Source organism: Heterodontus francisci, chromosome 15 (genome assembly GCF_036365525.1).
Source record: "Heterodontus francisci isolate sHetFra1 chromosome 15, sHetFra1.hap1, whole genome shotgun sequence".
NCBI lineage: Eukaryota > Metazoa > Chordata > Chondrichthyes > Heterodontiformes > Heterodontidae > Heterodontus > Heterodontus francisci.
Genome location: NC_090385.1, coordinates 13,267,924 through 13,288,988, shown reverse-complemented (window position 1 = coordinate 13,288,988; position 21,065 = coordinate 13,267,924). Strand labels below are relative to the sequence as shown.

Sequence of the window (21,065 nt, the reverse complement as noted above, 5' to 3'; positions counted from 1 at the left end):
ATTTCATCCCTAGTCTCAACAACTTTTTAGGGGGCAGAGTTCTAGATTTTCACAACCTTTGTGTGAAGAAGTGCTTCCTGACATCACCATGAACAGCCTTGCTCTAATTTTAAAGTTATGACTCCTTACGCTGGACTGTCCCCACCAGAGGAAATAGTTTCTCTCAATTTACCCTATCAGCTCCTTTGCAGATCTGGCAGTATCTGTGGAGAGAGAAACAGAAAAGGTCATCAACCGGAAATGTTAACTCTGTTTCTTTCTCCACAGCTGCTTCCAGTCCTGCTGTGTATTTCCAACATTTTCTGCTTTTATTTCAGATTTCCAGCATCTGCAGTATTTTGCTTTTCCGTCAAATCCTTCAATCATCTTAAAGTTCCACATTTTCCTGAACCGTTTGAAGTGTCTGGAATCTGAACTACTGTGGTGCCATTCCTTAAATATAAGTCTGGTGAAAACACAGGGGACAGTAATTGTAGCCTATGGAGGCTTCAAGGTCAGAAATACCAAGCAAGAGCTGATCTTGTGGTTAGATAGAAATATTGATTGTAAAGAGTTAATTTTACTTAACAATAGCCTTATTGTTGTCATATTATTTTGGGTAAAACCTAACTCAATAAATACACTTTATTCTGAGCTGGGAACACATTGCCAGAGCAGAAGGGGGCTTTACTCTGTGCCTGCCTGTGTTATCCCTGACACATAATTTGTTTCATGCTGACACTGGGTGCCTGAAATGACTACCATTCCTCTCTCCTTCTCTCTATTTTTATTATTTTTAGAGGTATTCTTGTTTAAAATGAATGGGTTCACACCTCCGCTAAAATAACAAGAGGGGAACTTCAGACTGACACTTTAATCCTTTGTGCATTATTGTCCACAGCAAAACTTCAAAGTTTTTTCTATCCTGTATACAGATATTCTCCACGCTATGTGACTCTTTCTCCTGACTTGCCATATTAGAGATGGGATCGATGGTGAAAGAATAGGTCTTTGACTGAAAAACCAGAACCAAAAAGCTGATTTTCCAGCTGCACAAAAGTGTAAAGTGTAAAGTTTCACGTGGCTGCATGGTAGATACAACCAGAGAATCTTCAGCATTCTCGTGACACCACGCTGATGGTGTTTGTGGTGGAACTAGTGCTTTTGGTACTTATGCTTTTGGTGGAGACCTGCATCTGCCTTAGTGCATTATCCTTGTAAGCATCAAATAAAATGAGACAAATAAACTTTTTCTGAGTGGCAAGCATCAGTTTAGCGTTCAAATCCGTATCTATGGTGCGTTTAATATCTTTTATCTAACACATACTTCCTATCACACTTCAGAAGTCACACTTTTGCATATCCTCTGACTCACAGTGAGGGGGTCTCCAAGTATTTTGTATATAAGAACTTAACACACCTCCCTAAAACTATTCAATTTTAAGTTTTATCTTATTGATTCAGTAAAATATATTAATTTCTGTCAGTTTGTAATTTTAAACCATCATTTTTTAAACCAATTCACAACATAAGTAATTCAATACTTTAACTGATAATTGCAAATTCAATTAATGCCCTGAGCTGCAGCACCTTTCACAACCTCAGGATATGCAAAAGCGGTTTACAGCCAATGTAGTACTTTTGAAGTGTCATCACGGTTGTATGAACCATGGCAACCAATTTGAGCACAGCAAGCTCCCACAGATAATAACCAGATAACTTGTTCATATTGAGTTTGATTGAGGGATAACAATTGGCCAGGATGGTGGGGTGAACTCTCTTGCTTGCCTTCACAATAGCACTATGAAATATTTCACATCTACCTGAGAGGGCAGAAGGGGCTCAACTTAATGTCACATCTGAAAGACATCACCTCGGACAGTGCTGCACTCCCTCAGTACTGCATTGGACTGTCAGGATAGATTATGTGCTCAAGTCTCTGGAGTGCAGCTTGAACCCACAAGCTTCTGAGTCAGAGGGGAGCATGCTATCAATTGAGTCATGGCTAATACTTGGATTCATGCTAATTGGGTTTTATTGCATCAACTATTGCTGCACCCAAGACCAGTAGGTCCTGTGTGTGAGGGGTATTGACACAAGTCGATAAGGCATTGAATTCCATAGAATTACAATGAAGCTATCGCATAGCAACTGGTCACTTGGCCCAACCACATGAGCCTCCTCCCACCCTACTCCATCTAACCCTGTCAGCATAACCTATTCTTTTCTCCCTCATGTACTTATTTAGCTTCCTCTTAAAGGCATCCATGCTATTCACTTTAATTATTGTGGTAGCAAATTCCTGGGTAATGAGATTTCTTCTGAATTCTTTAGTGGGTTTATTGGTGACTATCTTAAATTCATGGCCAATAGTTTTGGACTCCCCCACAAGTGAAACCATCCTTGAGGTATTGTGTTTCCGATCCCTGATTATTCTGGACGAAATTCCTGTATCATTGTCTGTACTAATGAATTATAACAACAGAGCTACCATATACACTCTCACTAGATTAGATCAACATTTCTGCCCCCACACCACAACATCTATTGACACACCCATTCCCAAATCTCAGTACCCGTGGGAATACGTGGCCGGTACTTAGTGGGATCTGGTGGGTAATTGTGTTTTACAGTAAACAGGCTTGTTCTGTCCTTTTTGCAAGTCCCTCTCTCTGAATGGTCACAGGATGAAGTTGCAATTTTAGATACATGCAGCATTGCTTTCAGCAATGTTGACCAGTAAAGTTGTGGATTTAAATAGCCAAATGATAACAGTGTCATCTCTAATTCATAGTAAATTATAGGAGAAAAAATGATTGAATAACAGCTTCATGTCTCTAAGCCAAAGGTTATAGATAAGTTCCCTAAAGATCAATGTTTTGATGTTCAAAGTTGTAGTTGATCTTTATTTTTAAAGCCGTAATCATCTTAATTATTTTCAAAGAGCACTTATAGCCGCAGTATAGGTCAGTTGGTAGTGCCCTTGACTCTGAGCCAGAGGATTTATACTCTCTTTAGAAATGAAGGAGTTTTGAAATTTGTTTTCTTCCCCCTTATTGGTGAGAGAGAAAATGAGACTTGCATTTGTATAGTACCTTTCATGACTACTCGGCATTCCAAAGTGCTTTACAACCAATGAAGTAATATTGAAGTGTAGTCACTGTCATAATGTAGGAAACATGGCTGCCAATTTGCACACAGCAAGCTCCTCCTAACAGCAAAGTGATCATGACCAGATCATCTGCTTTTGGGATATTGATTGAGGGATAAATATTGGCCAAGACACCAGGGATAATTCCCCTGCTCTTTTTCAAAATTGCCATGGGATCTTTTACATCCACCTGACAGGACAGATGGGGCCTCAGTTTAGTACCTCAGACAGTACAGTGGGCCCTTAGCACTGCAATGTCAGCCTTGATTTTTGCACTCACCTTCTGAGATGGGATTTGACCCACAACCGTTTGACTTAGAGACAAGAGTGCTACCAATTGAGCCACAGCTGGCTCATTTGTTTCTCCTATGGCTGCTAGGATAGACAGGAGGGCTAGGAAGTGTCAGTCATGAAGCTCCAGGCATTTGAAGTGTGAGGCAACCTTGATGAAGCATTTTGTCTTTTCCTGCTCATTAATGTTTGTACACAAGATCAAACTGCTGTTGCTGTCACTCACCTGCAAAGCTTTCACCCTGCCCGGCATATTTTCCTGGGACGTCACTCTGACTGGTGCAGTCTCTGAGATGGACAGTTCCGGAATAAAAATGCTGTCATGTGACACAGCTCTGTTTCCAATGCTACTTTGGGAGCTGAAATAATAAATATTAGCTGATATAACACTGCAGACCATTATACAACACCTCTGAGGAAGGAAAACATATTAGGGAATTGTTTTCTCTTAACCGCTCATTTTGAATGTTATCGGTGTTCTACTGGCACCACAGTGGGAAGTAAGACTTTATTTCCATACAACAGTAAATTTTGACATATGTTCCTTTTCATTTCATATCCTAATTCTAGAAACTGTTGTTCACTATATTAACAAATGAATAATTTGCCTACTCGTATAACATTCCTTCCCACCCCTGGGATGTTGGACTGTTAATTTTAAATGATATGATACTTGCACTAAAATAAAAGTCAAAGCAATATTGCCCTGCAGGTTGAGTGCATGTCTCCTAAGCTCACTAAGAGTAGCTTCTCGGCTAAACTGAAATTACAACAAACTTTAGAAATAGAAATTTTATTAATTAATAGAACAGCCAATAAGATTTCCATCACATGATTTTTCCTTCTATTCAGGAACCAGCCATAAATCACTTGGCATCAGTGGCCTTCTGAGCTTTTCTTTCATTTCAATTAAGAAAATAATCATTGAATAACAGAGTATTCTCCGTGACAAATATTGATTGTTTATGTACAGGGTACACTGCTTAAATATGGGATGTGTCAGATGCTGCCAGTACCCTAACTCGTGCCAAGTTCTGTTCACCCAACACACCTATGCTCACAGACCTATATTGGCTCCCAGTCTGGCTCTATTTCAATTTTAAAATTCTCATCTTTGTTTTCCAATGTCTCCATAGCCTCAGCACTCCCTTTCTCTGTAACCTCCTCCAGCCCTACAACCCTCCAAGATCTCTACATTCCTCCAATTCTGGCCTCTTGCGCATCCTTGATTTTAATTGCTCCACCTCTGGTGGCCGTGCCTTCAGCTGCCGAGGCCCGAAGCTCTGGAATTCTCTCTTGAAACCTCTCCAACTCGCTACCTCTTTCTTCTGAAAATCTACTTCTTTAATCAATCATTTGACACCTCCTCATGCAGCACAGTGCCAATCTTCTTTGATAACACTTCGGTGAAGCTCCTTGTGAACCTCGTGTCTTTAATGCATCGGTGCAGACTCGATGGGCCGAAGGGCCTCTTCTGCACAGTGTTATTCTGTGATTCTGTGATGGTTTACTCCATTAAAGGCACTATAAAAATACAAGTTGTTGTTAGAGGAGTCTCTATCTACTGACATGAGCAACTAAGTAAATGAATCACTGAAATACTGATATTAAGAACAGCAAGTCCTCTTACAAGATAAAGGGTTTAACATTTAAAATCAGGAAAAAAAGTAAGATGCAATTGTTGACCAAACACTGAAAGGGTTGGCCAGTATTTCCAAAAGGAAATTAAATGTACAGGACTGCGAGTTTCCCATTAGAATCTAAACTAAAGGAAATAACATTGACATCCTGTAAAGTGTTGCTGAAACCCCAGTAGGGGTATTGCACAGAAGCACTGTTGAGACCACACGTTGAGTGAAAAGAGGCATCGTCTTCATGGTTCTTTTGTAAACATAAAAATCAAGGATTCCCAACAGATTTTTATGGAGGCAGTGTCCCTTTCAAAGATTAGAATGTCTGATATCTTAAGGATGATTTTGAGACTAAAGCCTTTGATGCAATGAAACAGAATTTGTGACAAAATCTCCTATTTTAACAAATGTTTCTTTAATCTCGTCATGAGTCTTACAACCTTTGGGTTTAACAAGACATGCCACATGGCAGATAAGTGTAACGTTCACTGGTTGGGAGTGAACAGAGACTGAGGTCGGCGTTTCAGTAAGATGTTTATGTTCTTGTGGTAGAAAATTAGTGTTAAATAAGGATCGCCAACTGAAGTGGGAAGTTGAATCCAAAGTTGCCTCAGTGGCAGGAAGTGAAAGGTTATGGTCGATGGGTGTTTTGTGATTGGAAAGCTATTTCCACAGGGGTTTTGCAGGGCTCAGTACCTTGCTGTTCATGGTATATATCAATGACTTAAATGAAGGGGGCATGATTAAGAAGATTGCAGATGATATAAAAATTGGTTGTGTGGTTGAGAGTGAGGAAGAAAGCTGTAAACTGCAGGAAGATATCAATGGACTGGTCAGGTGGGGCAGAAAAATGGAAAATGGAATTCAATTCAGACAAGTATGAGGAAATGCATTTGGGGAAGGCTAACCAGGCAAGGGAATACACAATAAATGGTAGAATACTGAGAACAGAGGGACCTTGGAATGTATGTCCACAGATCCCTGAAGGTAGCAGAACAGATAGGTGGTTAACAGAATTACAGAACCGTTACAGTGCAGAAGGAGGCCAGTCAGCCAATCGTGTCGGCACTGGCTCTCTGAAAGAGCAATTCCCTCAGTGCCATTCCCCCGCCTTCTCCCCATAACCCTCCACATTCTTCCTTTTCATATAACAGTCTAATCCCCTTTTGAATGCTTCAATTGAACCTGCCTCCACCATACTCTCAGGCAATGCATTCCAGACCTTAACCACTCACTGCGTGAAAAAGCTTTTTCTCATGTCACTTTTGCTTCTCTTACCAAATAATTTAAATCTGTGCCCTCTCATTCTTGATCCTTTCACGAGTTGGAACAATTTCTCTCTATCTACTCTGTCCAGACCCCTCATTATTTTGAATACCTCTAACAAATCACAGAGAAGGCACACAGGGTACTTTCCTTTATTAGCTGAGGCATAGAATACTGTTACAACCGAGGTGGGAGGAAGTGCACTGTTAATTCAGTCCCACTTCTCCACAGGTTAGAACATATCAATAAATTTTCCCACTTACCGAAACTGTCAAGTAAAAACTCTGTTTGTTCCCAGAATAAAGTACACCACCAGGATTCTTTAATAAACAACAACATTATTCTTTTATTCTAAAACAAGTCTTAACCAATAATAAAGTAAACATATACATGAACTGAAACATTAAAGCCCTTAATTTTTTATCCTGGCCCTCACACACACACTCACATACACAACTGGTTAATTGGGAGAAAGGAAAGGGATTTTTGTTTACAACTGCTACAAATAGAAGGAATAAAAAATAACTTAGACTGCAGAGAAGATATGGTAGGAAGCCTTTTGTTTTGGCAAGGTGTCCCAAAGACGAATAGGTGCCTGCAACTAGAAAGCTTTCCGGGCGAGGTTGATGAACAGTCTGTTTGGATAAGCGTTGAAAGAAATTCAGCTACAGAAGGTTTCACATAGGTCTTCCATCAGGTGTGAAGCAACAAAGGTTTCTGTTCTCATACACATGATGCAAAGTTCTTTTAAAGATGCAAGCTTTCTGCAAACATTCAGGATTACTTCAAAATACAGGAGGCAACAGTACAACTTCATACAGGCTTTTGCTTTTCAAGAGCAGGGCTTCTTCAAAGAGAGGTAACAGTTGTCTGGATTTTCTTCTGATCTACTGGCAGATTCCAACTGCTTCTTTTAGTCCAAAAACCAGCTGACTTTTAACAGTTCAAAATGAATCCAACTTTTTCTAGGTAAGTCCTATGATAATCATTAAGCCTGCTTTGTCAATAAGCAAAAATAGCTCTTAAGTCAAACCCCCGGCTATGTTTACTTGAAATCATATGCCTTCTAATAAGAGCTTGTTTACTGGTCAACCTTTTGTTAACCTTCCTAAAAAAAAGAACCCACAACGTTCAGCAAGCTCCAATGTCCAAGAAATCCTTTTCAGTTCTTAAAAATATAAATTCTCAAGTTTTAATGAAAAATGGAAACCTTGTAACAATACAAAAGCAGGGAGATTGTGCTAGAACTGTATAAAACACTAGTTAGGTTACAGCTAGAGGACTGTGTACAGTTCTGGTCACCGCATTACAGGATCACATTAGAGAGGTCACAGAGGAGACTTAAAGAATGTTACCAGGAATGAAGAATTTTTGCGATGAGGAAAGATTGGATAGGCTGAGTTGTTTTCCTTGGTACAGCTGAATTGAAGAGATTTAACTGAGGTGTATAAAATTTATGAGAAGCCTAGATAGAGTGGATAGGAATGATCTTTTTCCCTTAGCAGAGAGATCAATAACCAGACAATTTAAAGTAATTGGTGAAAGGATTAGAGGGGAGTTGAGGAGAATTTTTTTTCACTCGGAGGGTAGTGAGGGTCTGGGATTCACTGCCTGAAAGGGTGGTAGAGGCAGAAACCTTAATCACATTTTAAAAATGCTTAAATATACCCTTGGGTTTCTGTAACCTAAAGGGTGATGACCAAGTGATAGAAAGGGGGGGATTAGGCTGCACAATTCTTTTTTGGCTGGCACAGACGCAACAAGCTAAATGGCCTCCTTCTGTGCCATAAATTTCCTATGTTGCTATGTTTCTATGTAAGTATTTAGTGTGATGGAGTCCTCGTGTGCATATTCTGTTTTATACAGCTGACCTGTTGATTGGACTGTTGGATGTGACTTTGGATTCAAAGCTTGTGTTTTTTTTTCCTGAGACAGTCTTTAGCTGGAAATGAAACTGAAAGCCGCAGAAGGTTCTGGGGAAGACAAAACTGGTCCTAACCAGTTTAAAACACAGAGTCTCATGTTCAGAGATGTGACCAGAGACATGTTTCTGGAGCTCAGGTTTCAGTTTAGAAGAATACTCTGCAGTGGGTGGAAGCAAAAACAGCCAGCCTTTGCTTTTTAAGTGACAAGCTGGGAGCTGTTGGTTGTTTTAAAAAGACAGGCTAAAGGCCGAGGAAATTGGACTCTGAGAGATGACCATTGGTGGATATGATTTACAGCAACTGTCTTTGGTGATTTTAAGAGTTATCAGTAGAAACGCACCATCCGGATGGTTGTGAGTGAGGCCAAGGTTGTTCAAGAGGTGACAAGACTGAACCATTAAAGGGAAGGTGCATTGTTTGCTATCGACAGGACATCATTATTTCCATATCTGCATCCTGGGCAACGGGACTTGGAAAACTACCTGAGGAAGTTCCTGATTTTTATGTACTTTGGGACTGTTTGGCACCCCCTTGCTGATAGGACTGCTCAGAGGATTTGCAAGGACTATCTTAGTTGCTGTTGATAATTAATGCATAACCTTTAAGATATATATGTCAACCGTGATTTAACAGTTAGTTCATGTTTAATTTATGTTGGTTTTGGTTTGAGTATTAAAGTAAAATTTCTAAAAGTAAAATCTTGTCCATTTGTTTTTATTTTCCTAAATTGGGGTCAGTCGGTGGATTCGATTCTTTTGTTTTCTCAGTGGTCTCCACGGGGATCATAACACTTGCAATACATTTCACCAGGATTGTAAGCAGGATGACACCATCCATGATGAGATGACATTATCAAGTTGATGGTCACCAACTGCATTATCCCAGTCATCAAACAGCCTTAGTCATAGGACCTTAAGCATATCCAGGATATCTTCTTTGGCACTTTCCCCATGTTTATCTTTCTTATGCCACCATTTCCCAAATCAAACACCAATTTGTTATTTATATACCACTTTTAACATAGTTAAATGTCCCAAGGCACTTGACAAGAGGGACCTGGGTGTCCTTGTCAATAAGTCACTGAAAGCTAACATGCAGGTGCAGCAAGAAATTAAGAAGACTAATGGTATTCTAACCTTTATCACAAGAGGATTTGAGTACAGGAGTAGTGAAGTCTTGCTTCAATTGTATAGCACCTTGGTTAGACCGCACCTGGAGTACTGCGTGCAGTTTTGGTCCCCATACCTTAGGAAGGATATTATTGCCATAGAGAGAGTGCAACGAAGGTTCACCAGACTTGTTCCCGGGATGGTAGGACAGTCCTATGAAGAGAGATTGGAGAAATTGGGCCTGTATTCTCCAGAGTTTCAAAGAATGAGAAGGTGATCTCATTGGAACTTAAAGGGATAGACAGGGTAGATGCAGCTAAGATGTTTCCCCTGGTTGGGAAGTCTAGAACCAGGGGATACAATTTCAAAACAAGGGGGAAGCCACTTAGGACAGAGATGAAGAGAAATTTCTTTCCTCAGAGGGTTGTGAATCTTTGGAATTCTATACCCCAGAGGGCTCTGAAAGCTCAGTCAAAGAGTATGTTTAAAGCAGAGATTGACAGATTTTTAAATGACATTAGGGGATATGGGGATAGTGTGGGAAAAAGGCATTGAGGTGGATGATCAGCCATGATCATATTGAATGGAGGAGCAGGCTTAATGGGCTGAATGGCCTACTCCTGTTCCTATGTTTCTATGTTCCTATTATCAAACAAAATTTGATACCAAGCCGCATAAGGAGATATTAGGACAGGTGATCAAAAGGTTGGTCACAGAGATAGGTTTTAAGGAGTGACTTAAAGGGGGAGAGAGAGAGGTAGATTGGCAGAGAGTTTTGGGGACGGAATTGCCTGCTAAGAGTCTAGGCAGCTGAAGGCACGGCTGCCATGGTGGAGCGATTAAAATCGGGGAATGGCAAGAGACCAAATTTCGGATGGTTGTAGGGCTCGATGAGGTTAGTGAGCAGGAAGGCATGAGACCCTGGAGGGATTTGGAAACGAGGATAAGAATTTTAAATTCAAGGCATTGCCTAACCGGGAACCAGTGTAGGTCAGCAAGCATAGGAGTGATGGGTGAATAGGACTTGGGTGTATCAGGAAATGGGCAGCACTGTTTTTAAATGAGAACATTAAGTGTTTGCATTTTTTGTGTTCTTAGCATTTATGACTTAAAGGAGCACAGCTTTACAGACCCATGTTGCTAAAGTCAACATTGAACAATTAATATGTTGTTACGCCATTACGGTCATTTTCTTTGGTCCACTGCCTGGAGATCTGAATTTTTTTTTTTGAAGAAATTTAAAAAGACATTTTAAAAAGGATGACTGCTGGCAGCTTAAGATGATCACATAGTTTGCTATACTGTAAAATACCTTGCAAAGGACTTTGAGGAGGGAGATAAAATGTCTGTGTATTTTCCAACAAGAACCAAGACCCAGGAACTTTAAAGGAACGACCTGTTATTTTCAGCAAGCAGAGAAATACTGCTCACTACTATGTTTGAATCACTGAGTGACTAACATGTGACAAGCCCCTCTCCATTTGTGGTTTTAAGCTGGTGTTTTTCTCTGCAGCAGAGGAGAATCAACTGGACTCTGACATGAGCAGACCCTAAGTGGGGGTTCATCTCTCTCTCTCTCCATTCCAGCTTGAAAGCTTTCAAATCCTGCCTGTTGACTGACCACCTTTGCATACTCCAGCTACTATCAGAAACCTCTTTGGAGGAAATCATCCGCATCACTGTCTCCATTGAACCAGTCATCTACCTCTTCAAACTAAAAGCCTCAGGACCACTGAATTCAGCTAGAAGCCAGCCAAATCACCAAACTGCACAGAATATATACCTTTTTACTTTTATGGACTCTAACTCAACCAATTTACCTTTCCCCACTCTGTAACCTATTTGTGTGTGTGTTACCCTCTAGTGTGTATGTGAGAGTGAAAGTTGGTGTGTTGTTTATTATTTTATTAATTCGGTTTAGGTACAATAAAGTTAACCCTTTTTTTATCAACTGAAGAAAACCTTTCCGATTGGTTCTTGTTATGATCATAGCAAGTAAGTAATCAAAAACCTAGTGAATTGGCCAGTGCATTCACTTTAAGAAAAAGTTAAATCTGTTGTGGTCAAACAAGGAGAGGGAAAAGAGGTAAGCCCTTTGACCCCTCCTCACTTGATCGTAACAATGTATTTTACTGACTCAGGCTTTTAAAAAATAATGTATGACTGGCTGGTCACAGATCATACACCATTAGAACTGACAGCGACACTAAAGCAGACTATTTCTCAGCTCTCTCAACCTTCAACAGTCCCTAACCACATACTGTCAGATAAGGATATGAAGGGTCATAGAACTCCACACAAGATCAGATGGCAGGGTGTTCAACCTTGCTCGTCTTAGAGCGAAGACCAAAGTACGGAAAGTCCTCATCAGGGAACTCCTCTTTGCTGACGATGCTGCATTAACATCCCACACAGTAGAGTGTCTGCAGAGACTCATCGACAGGATTGCGGCTGCCTGCAACAAATTTGGCCTAACCTTTAGCTTCAAGAAAACGAACATCATGGGACAGGACATCAGAAATGCTTCATTCATCAATATCGGCGACCACGCTCTGGAAGTGGTTCAAGAATTCACCTACCTAGGCTCAACTATCACCAGTAACCTGTCTCTCGATGCAGAAATCAACAAGCGCATGGGAAAGACGTCTGCTGCTATGTCCAGACTGGCCAAGAGGGTGTGGGAAAATGGCGCACTGACACAGAACACAAAAGTCCAAGTGTTTCAAGCCTGTGTCCTCAGTACCTTGCTCTACGGCAGCGAGGCCTGGACAACGTATGTCAGCCAAAAGTGACGTCTCAACTCATTCTATCTTCGCTGCCTCCGAAGAATCCTTGGCATCAGGTGGCAGGACCGTATCTCCAATGCAGAAGTCCTCAAGGTGGCCAACATCCCCAGCATATACACCCTACTGAGCCAGCGGCGCCTGAGATGACTTGGCCATGTGAGCTGCATGGAAGATGGCAGGATCCCCAAGGTCACTGGTATCAGACCCACTTGCCATCCATGTCTCCGCTTTAAAGACGTCTGCAAACGCGACATGAAGTCCTGTGACATTGACCACAAGTTGTGGGAGTCAGTTGCCAATGATCGCCAGAGCTGGTGGACAGCCATAAAGGCGCGGCTAAAGAGTAGCGAGTCGAAGAGACTTAGCAATTGGCAGGAAAAAAGACAGAAGTGCAAGGAGACAGCCAACTGTGTAACAGCCCCGACAACCAATTTTATCCGCAGCGCCTGTGGAAGAGTCTGTCACTCTAGAATTGTCCTTTATAGCCACTCCAGGCGCTGATCCATAAACCACTGACCCATTGGCGCTTACCCATTGTCTCTCAAGACAAGGAGGCCAAAGAAGAAGAGAACAAAGGCAGGGAAATGGAGTTGAGATACAGATCAATCATGATCTAACTGAATGGTGGAGCAGGCTTGAAGGGCTGAATGGCCTCCTCCTGTACCTATGTTCGTAAGACTGTGCAGCAGACAATCTGTTCAATGATGACTTTTTTAACAGGGGAACTGTATAACTGTGTTCCTTTAAGTAATGAACATTAAGAACACAAGAATGCAAACACTTAATATGCCCACCTAAAATTCTTCTTTCTGCTATTTTGGCTAAATACTAGCCTACTTAAAATAAATGGATTAGTGCAACTAAGATTTAGTATGGTATTGGCTTCATTTTATGTTCCTGTTGCAATTTCACTCACACTGAAACATAATCCAGTCTAATTTGATACAATTGATGCAACAATCCATTAGTTTGTCTGAGACAAATCTCCCACCTCAAATACGAATATCGTTTTGGATTTGTTTACAGAATCATAGAATCACAGATTTGTTACAACGCAGGCCATTTGGCCCATCATATTCACACTGACTCTCTGAATGAGTGCCATTCCCCCGCCTTCTCCCCATAACCCTGCACATTCTTCCATTTCATGTAACGGCTTAATTCCCTTTTTGAATGCTTCAATTGAACCTGCCTCCACCACACTCTCAGGCAGCGCATTCCAGAACTTAACCACTTGCTGCGTGGAAAAGGTTTTCCTCATGTCGTTTTTGCTTCTTTTACCAATTACTTTCAATCTCTGCCCTCTCATTCTTGATCCTTTAAAATTAGAAGTTTTTTGTTTAAGTTTTATTTTAGTTCCGGTTGCTTTTTTGAAGGTATTTACCAAATCGAGAAATCTGCCTGAATCTTTCCAAGAGCAATTCTCAGGCCAGAACACTTCCATAGATGGTGAGTAAAAGAAAGGAGTCATGACATTACATAAGAACATAAGAAATAGGAGCAGGAGCACACTGCACGGATCGTTGCGCCTGCTCCGGCATTCAATATGATCATGCCTGATCTTCGGTTTCAACCCCACTTTCCTGCCCACTCCCCATATCCCTTGATTTCCTGAGAGACCAAAAATCTATCTCAGCCTTAAATATGTACAATGATGGAGCATCCACAAACCTCTGGGGTAGAGAATTGCAAAGATTCACAACCCTAGCAGAAAGAAGAAATTTCTTCTTGTCTCAGCACAAATGCTCAGTCCCTTATCCTGAGCCTGCCCGCTGTGCTCAATTGGAAAGCGGGCCCGCAGGTGGCAAATTTGGAGGTCACTTGCGATAAAATTGATGAGCCAGTCCCGCTACCAGCTAGTGTGGGTGTGGGACACGCTTTTCTCTCTGATGTCGGGGTCCCGAAGCATGTGGTAAAATTCAGCCCATAGCCACAGTATCTATATGGCTGGTCCAGTTAAGATTCTGGTGACCCCAAGATGTTGATGGTGGGGAATTCAGTGATTGGAATTCCATTGAACATCAAGGGGAGATGGATTCTGTCTTGTTGGTGATGGTCATTGCCTGGCACTTGTGTGGCATGAAAGTTATTTACCAAGCCAGAATGTTTACCAGGTCTTGCTGGACGAGGGCATGGACTGCTTCATTACCTGAGGAGTTGCAAATGGAGCTGAACACTGTGAAATTATCAGTGAACATCTCCACTTCTGACCTTACGATGGAGGGAAGGTCAATGATGAAGCAGTTGTTGGGCATAGGACAATATCCTGAGCAACTCCTGCAGTGATGTCCTGGGGCTAAGAAGATTGGCGTCCGACAACCACAGCCATCTCCCTCTGTGCTATATATGACTCTAAACCAAGGAGACTTTTCCCCCGAATGACCTCAATTTTGCTTGGGCTCCTTGATGCCACACTCGATCAAATGCTGCCTTGATGTCAAGGGCAGTCACTCTCACCTCACCTCTGGAATTCAGCTCTTTTGTCTATGTTTGAACCAAGGCTGCAATAAGGTCAAGAGCCGAGCACAGTGAGCCGGTCGTTGCTGTGTAAGTGCCACTTGATAGTACTGTCAATGACAACTTCCGTCACTTTGCTGATGATTGGGAGTAGACTGATGGGCCTGTAATTGGCTGAATTGGATTTGTCCTGCTCTTTGTGGACTGGATGTACCTGGGTAATTTTCCACATTGTTGGGTAGATGCCAGTGTTGTAGCTGTACTTCAAATAATTCTGGAACCCAAGTCTTCGGTACCACAGCTGGGATGTTGTCAGGCCCCATTGCCTTTGCTGTATCCAGTACGCTCAGCCATTTCTTGATGTCATGTGGCGTGAATAGAATTGGCTGAAGACTGGCATCTATGATGATGGGGACCTCAGGAGGAAGTCAAAATGGATCAGCCATCCGGCACTTCTGGCTGAAGATGGTTGCAAATGCTCCAGCCTTGTGTTTTGCACTGATGTGCTGGGCTCCCCCATCATTGAGGATGGAGACGTTTGTGAATCCTCCTCCTCCAGTTAGCTGTTTAATTGTCCACCACCATTCACAACTGGATGTGACAGGACTGCAGAGCTTAGATCTGATCCATTGGTTATGGGATCACTTATCTCTGTCTATCGCATGTTGCTTCCATTGTTTAGCATGCATGCAATCCTGTGTTGCAACTTCACCAGGTTGGGACATCATTTTTAGGTATGCCCAGTGCTGCTCCTGGCATGCTCTCCTATACTCCTCCTTTAACCAGGGTTGGTCCCCAGGCTTGACGGTAATGGTAGAGTGAGGGATATGCCGGGCCATGAGGTTACAGATTGTGGTGGAATTCAATTCTCCTGCTGCTGATGGCCCACAGTGCCTCATGGATGCCCACTATTAAGCTGCTAGATCTGTTCTGAGTCTATCCCATCTAGCATGGTGTAAGTGCCACACAAAACAATGGAGAATATCCTCAGTGTGAAGATAGGACTTTATTTCGACAAGGACTGTGCAGTGGTCACTCCTACCAATACTGTCATGGACAGATGCATCTGTGATAGGTAGACTGGGGAGGATGAGGTCAAGTAGATTTTTTCTCTCGTGTTGGTTCACTGCTTGCCGCAGGCCCTGTCTGACAAGACATGTCCTTCAGGACTTGGTCACCACAGTCAGCAGTGGGGCTCCTGAGCCATTTTTGGCGTTGAACATTAAAGTCCCACATCCAGAGTACATTCTGTGCCTTTGCTGCCTCAGTGCTTCTTCCAAGTGGTGTTCAACATAGAGGAGTACTGATTCATCAGCTGACGGGGCACAGTAGGTGGTAATCAACAGGAGGTTTCCTTGCCCATGTTGGACCTGATGCCATGAGACTGCATGGGGTTCGAAGTCAATGTTGAGGACTCTCAGGGCCACTCCCTCCCGACTGTATTACACTGTGCCGCCACCTCTGGTGGGTCTGTCCTGTTGGTGAGCTTGTTTATTATCGTTTAATAAATCTGTTTAATGCTTATAACATGAATTCAAAGCCTAGTGCATTATTATTCTGCTGCTCTTTGAAGATCAGGAGGATCACCTGCCAAAACCAATAGTTCAAATAAACTGAGGAGCAGTTGCATTTTGTTCCCTGAGAGTAGTATGAATTTACATAGATCTCTGGGAAATCAAAACACTCGCTACAACACCTGTTTCGATATGTATTAATGACCTGGATTTGGGTGCATGGGACACAATTTCAAAATTTGTAGATAACACATAGGAACATAGGAAATAGGTACAGGAGGAGGCCATTTGGCCCCTCGAGCCTGTTCCGCCATTCAACTAGATCATCGCTGATCTTCTACCTCAATGCCATTTTCCTGCACTTTCCCCATATCCTTTGATATCTTTAATATCTAGAAATCCATCGATCTCTGTCCTGACTATACTCAACGACACAAAAACTTAGAAATGTAGTAAACAGTGAGGAGGATAGCAACAGAATTCAGGAAGACATAAACAGACCGGTGAAATGGGCAGACACATGGTAGATGTAATTTAATGCAGCGAAGTGTGAAAAGATTCAATTTCATAGGAGAAATGAGGAGAAGCAATATGAACAAAATGGTACAATTTTAAAGGGAATGCAGGGACATGGAGTCCTGGGGTGTGTGCACACAAAATCTTTGAAAGCAGCAGGACAGGTTGAGAAGGCTATTAAAAAAGCTTCTGGGATCCTTGGCTTTATTAGCAGAAGAATAGTGTACAAAAGCAAGGAAGTTATACTATACCTCGATAAAACACTGGTTAGGTCCCAGCTGAAGCACTGTGTTCAATTCAGGGCACCACACTTTAGGAAGAATGTCAAGGCCTTGGAGAGGGTGCAGAGGAGGTTTAGCAGGATGGTACCAGAGATGAGGGACTTCTGTTACATGGCGAGACTAGAGAAACTGGTGTTGTTCTTCTTAAAGAGAAGATTAAGCTGAGATTCAATAGAGGTGTTCAAAATCATGAATGGTTTTGAACAAGTAAATAAGGAGAAACTGTTTCCAGTGGCAGAAGGGTTGGTAACCAAAGGACACAGATTGGCAATAGAACCTGAGATGACACGAGGAAACATTTTTCTTTACACAGCGACTTGTTGTGATCTGGAATGCACTGCCTGAAAGGGTGATAGAAGCAGATTCAATAGCAACTTTCAAAAAAGGAATCAGATAAATACTTGAAGGGGAAAAATTTGCAGGGCTACCGGAAAAGGCAGGGGAGTGGGTCCAATTTGATATCGTTCAAAGAGCTAGTACAGGCACGACAGGCTGAATGGCCTCCCCCTGTTCTGTACCATTCTATGGGCTGAATTTTACCCTCGGCGGATGGGAGCCGTCCACCGACTGAAACGGTGGTGGTGAACCCGCCTCCGCCTGGCCTGGGGATCCAGCCCGCATTTTACGGTCCCCAGGCCTTTAATTGGTCTGAAGCGGGACTTCCACCTCATTGAGGTAGGATGTCCTGCTTGATGGAGCTGCCAGCCAATCAGTGGGCCAGCAACTCTTAATCCCAGCAGTGCAACCAGGAGTGGTGGATACTGCTAGGTCTGCAACCCAGCCATCAGAAGGAAGATAAAGAATGGCCCTGGAACCAAGGTAAGTTTTTGAGGCCTCGCCAGGGGTGATTGGTTGGGGGTGGCCCTCCGTTGGGCACAGGGTACCTGATCATGAGGCCCCCCCAGGCCATCAAAAAACCACCTACTTTTGTCAGGCGGCTTTTCTTGGGCCTGGGCCACCCAATTGGCAAAGGGTAAAATCCCTGTGGCAGCGGGCAGAGGCCCTTAAGTGGCCGTTAACTGGTGAGCCATTTTTCGTCACCGCCGCCCTGCGTAAAGTGGCAGCGGAGGCAGGAGTGGATCGGGACGGGGCCCCCGCGCTTCCCGCTCCATTTTACAACCCCCACCCGCCATTTTCCCACTGTTTGTGCGGGGGGTGGTGGGGGGGGGGCGTAAAATTCAGCCCTATGATTCTATAAGAACTTAAGGCTTAACTATAAAAGTAGTCTGATTGATGGAAGGCAAAAATATCTTGATAAAAATTTTTTTTTAAAACCCTAAAGTGTAACGATTCTATTAAAATAGTCGAGAGAAGGATTTCAAGGAATGCATCTGGACACTAATAACCCAGAGCACAACATCAGGCGCTAAGTGTTAATGATAGAAAGGGGGGAAAGGGTGATCTAAAACTGATATCATCCAAACTCTGCTGCCCGTGTACTAACTCACACCAAACTCTGTCCCCCCATCACTCCTACGCTCGCTGAACTACTTTGGATCTGGGTTAATCAACGGCTCGATTTTAAAATGTTCACCCTTGTTTTCAAATCCCTCCATGGCCCCGCTCCGCCCTATCTCGAATCTCCTCCAGTCTCTGAAACCCCCTCTCTAAACCACTCCTCCCGCCTCTCTTCCTCTCTTTCCTCCTTCAGGACACTCCTTAAACTTACCTCTTTGACCAAGTATTTCGTCTTTTGCCCTAATATTGCCTCATGTAGCTCAGTGTCAAATTTCACTCTTTAACACTCGTGTGAAATTCCTGTGCTGATGAAAGGTCATTGACCTGAAACATTACATCTGCTTGTCACTCCACAGATGCTGCCTGACCTCCAGAGTATTTCCAGCATATACTGTCTATATTTCAGATTTCTGGCATCCAAAGTATTTTGCTTTTGTTATGGATAAAGTTTAAGTATGTCACAGTAAAGTTCATGCATTATATATAATCTTGGTTAATAGAATTGGGAAATATAACTACAATGTAATAGTCTGTTAATGGATCCATCAGTATGAGATGGAAGGAGCGCCAGTGTACTGAACTGATGTGTCAATATTTATTGCAATATAAATGACATTGTGTTTATTGGAGAGCGGTCCATGGAATAATAATTTGCAGCAGACACTGTATTACAGTCTCTGGATTTGATAGTTTACTTGAATATCATTATATTCAAGCTTTACAATCACATGAGCTGCTGGAATTCATAGTAGTTAGAGGTTGATGCTAGTTTTATTGATCTGGTAACCTTTGCACATTAGCATAGATACTCTTGATAGGTAGTCTTTTGAAAATTTGGATCGTTTTCCTTTATGTGCCCCTGCCTCCGCCTACCCGGGATTAGCTTGTGGCAAATAAAGCAAACTGTGATTAGACATAACATACTTGTGGAAGTTAACATCTCATTGGGCTGCCTTATTGACGTCTCTTACCCTGTCTCAGTGTCGGGCAAGGCTGCGGAAGGTTCTGGAATGCTGACATCGCTGCTCGATTGGCATGGTTTCAGGCTGCTTTCTCCTCTGGGAGCTGCTGGACCTTTCCTCTTCTTCTTGGCAAAAAAGTTTTTGAAGGTTCTAAATTTTGACTTCTTCCTACCTGTAGAGAACAAATAAAATTCCAAACGTCACAAGGCCAAAGAGCACAGTTAATTCATCGTGAAGCAGTGCATTATTCGTTACACTATTAGCTCATCTCCGTGAATCATGACTGTCTGGGATTTTAAGGCTATTTGTGATATTTAAGTTACTAATCCAGTGTGTCTCTTAAGGGAAACTGGTCTAATTAATGAGGTCAAATTGAGATGAATAGTTGTTTCAGTGAGGGAAGGTTGCAGATTGCTAGATGCTTGCAAATTCTTAGCTCCAGGGGATGAGATACAGATCAGCCATGATCTCATTGAATGGCGGAACAGGCTCGAGGGGCTGGATGGCCTACTCCTGTGCTTATATGCCTTGTTCCAGATAGGAAAAAGCGCCAGCATGAAATTAATGTCTTTATTCCTCTTTTTGTTTTATACCTTGAAGTGTGATATCTGACGTACAATAAATACATTTAAACTTTTCATATATAAAGGTAGCGAAGATGAGCAAGGAGTAAGCAATTATATCCAATGGGATTTAAAAATCGCTATTATTTAACAACTCTGGCATTTTGGATTCTGATAGATTAACCAGCTCTGCATTTTTAGTTCGCATTTAGTTTATAATGTTTTAAGCATTCACACAATGGGGGTAATTTTGACTTTGCACAATAGTGTAAGACAAGTGATAGTGAGTCAGCATCCCATTTTACAGCTCTCCCCATTGAAGTCAGTGGAAATAACAATGGAGAGAGGTGTGAAACAGGCTGCAGACTCACTCTCGTCCATTCCACCAGTGTCGCACAAAAAGGCTTGCATTTATATAGTGCCTTTAATGCCAACAGAAAGTTGCAAAGTGCTTTAAAGCTAATGAAGTGCTTTTGAAGTGTAGTCACTGTTGAAATGTAGGAAATGCAGCAGTTGCTTTGCACACAGCAAACTCTACAAACAGCAATGTGATAATAACCAGATAATCTGTTTTTTTGGTCTTGATTGAGGAATTAATATTGACCAGGAAGGTATTGAATAGAATAGAATCACAGAATTATTATAGCACAAAAGGAGGAGTGACAGAAACACCACCTGCCAAATGGAAACATATTAATTTTGTCATATAGAACATTATTTGAACTTTTACTGGACATTGAAGAAAACTTGTTTAAAAAGATCACAGAGCTGAATGGCTGAAAACATGGCTGCACATTTGCATTCTGAAAGACAGTTGCATAGAGAGACAATGGGAGCGCTCCCTGATTCAATTAGCCAGATGGATTTTATCAATTGTGATGATCAAAAGACATTGAATGTCATTGTCTATGTAGGAACCAGTACACCATGCCCCACCGAGTATGTCTAGTAAGTTTTGAAGAATCAACAATCCGTGCAAGCGATGCTGTTTCAATCAAAGAGCTAGTCACACAACTAACCTGCTGGCCAACCTGGGAACTGTGGAATTGTGCCTCACAGAAAGGTTTTGTGAACAGACTGCAATTTTGAAGACCAAAGAGAAGCAAGGTCTCTCTCTCTCTCATACAAAGTTCCAGGGACCCACAGAAGCAACTTAACCCTCAAGACAGAAGACCC

At 42.2% G+C, this 21,065-nt stretch overlaps 1 protein-coding gene across 4 annotated transcripts in view; it reads right to left on the bottom strand.

Annotated features, from left to right (window-relative positions):
- The window catches only part of zgc:66433 (uncharacterized protein LOC321250 homolog), a 207,884-nt gene that overhangs the window by 53,532 nt on the left and 133,287 nt on the right, over positions 1-21,065 (bottom strand). For all 4 annotated transcript variants that reach the window (XM_068047120.1, XM_068047119.1, XM_068047121.1 and 1 more), the window contains 2 exons: positions 19,336-19,498; positions 3,648-3,780 (listed from right to left, as the gene is read on the bottom strand). In XM_068047120.1, coding sequence (XP_067903221.1) covers positions 3,648-3,780; positions 19,336-19,498 — 296 coding nt within the window. The remainder of the gene's footprint in view (positions 1-3,647; positions 3,781-19,335; positions 19,499-21,065) is intronic.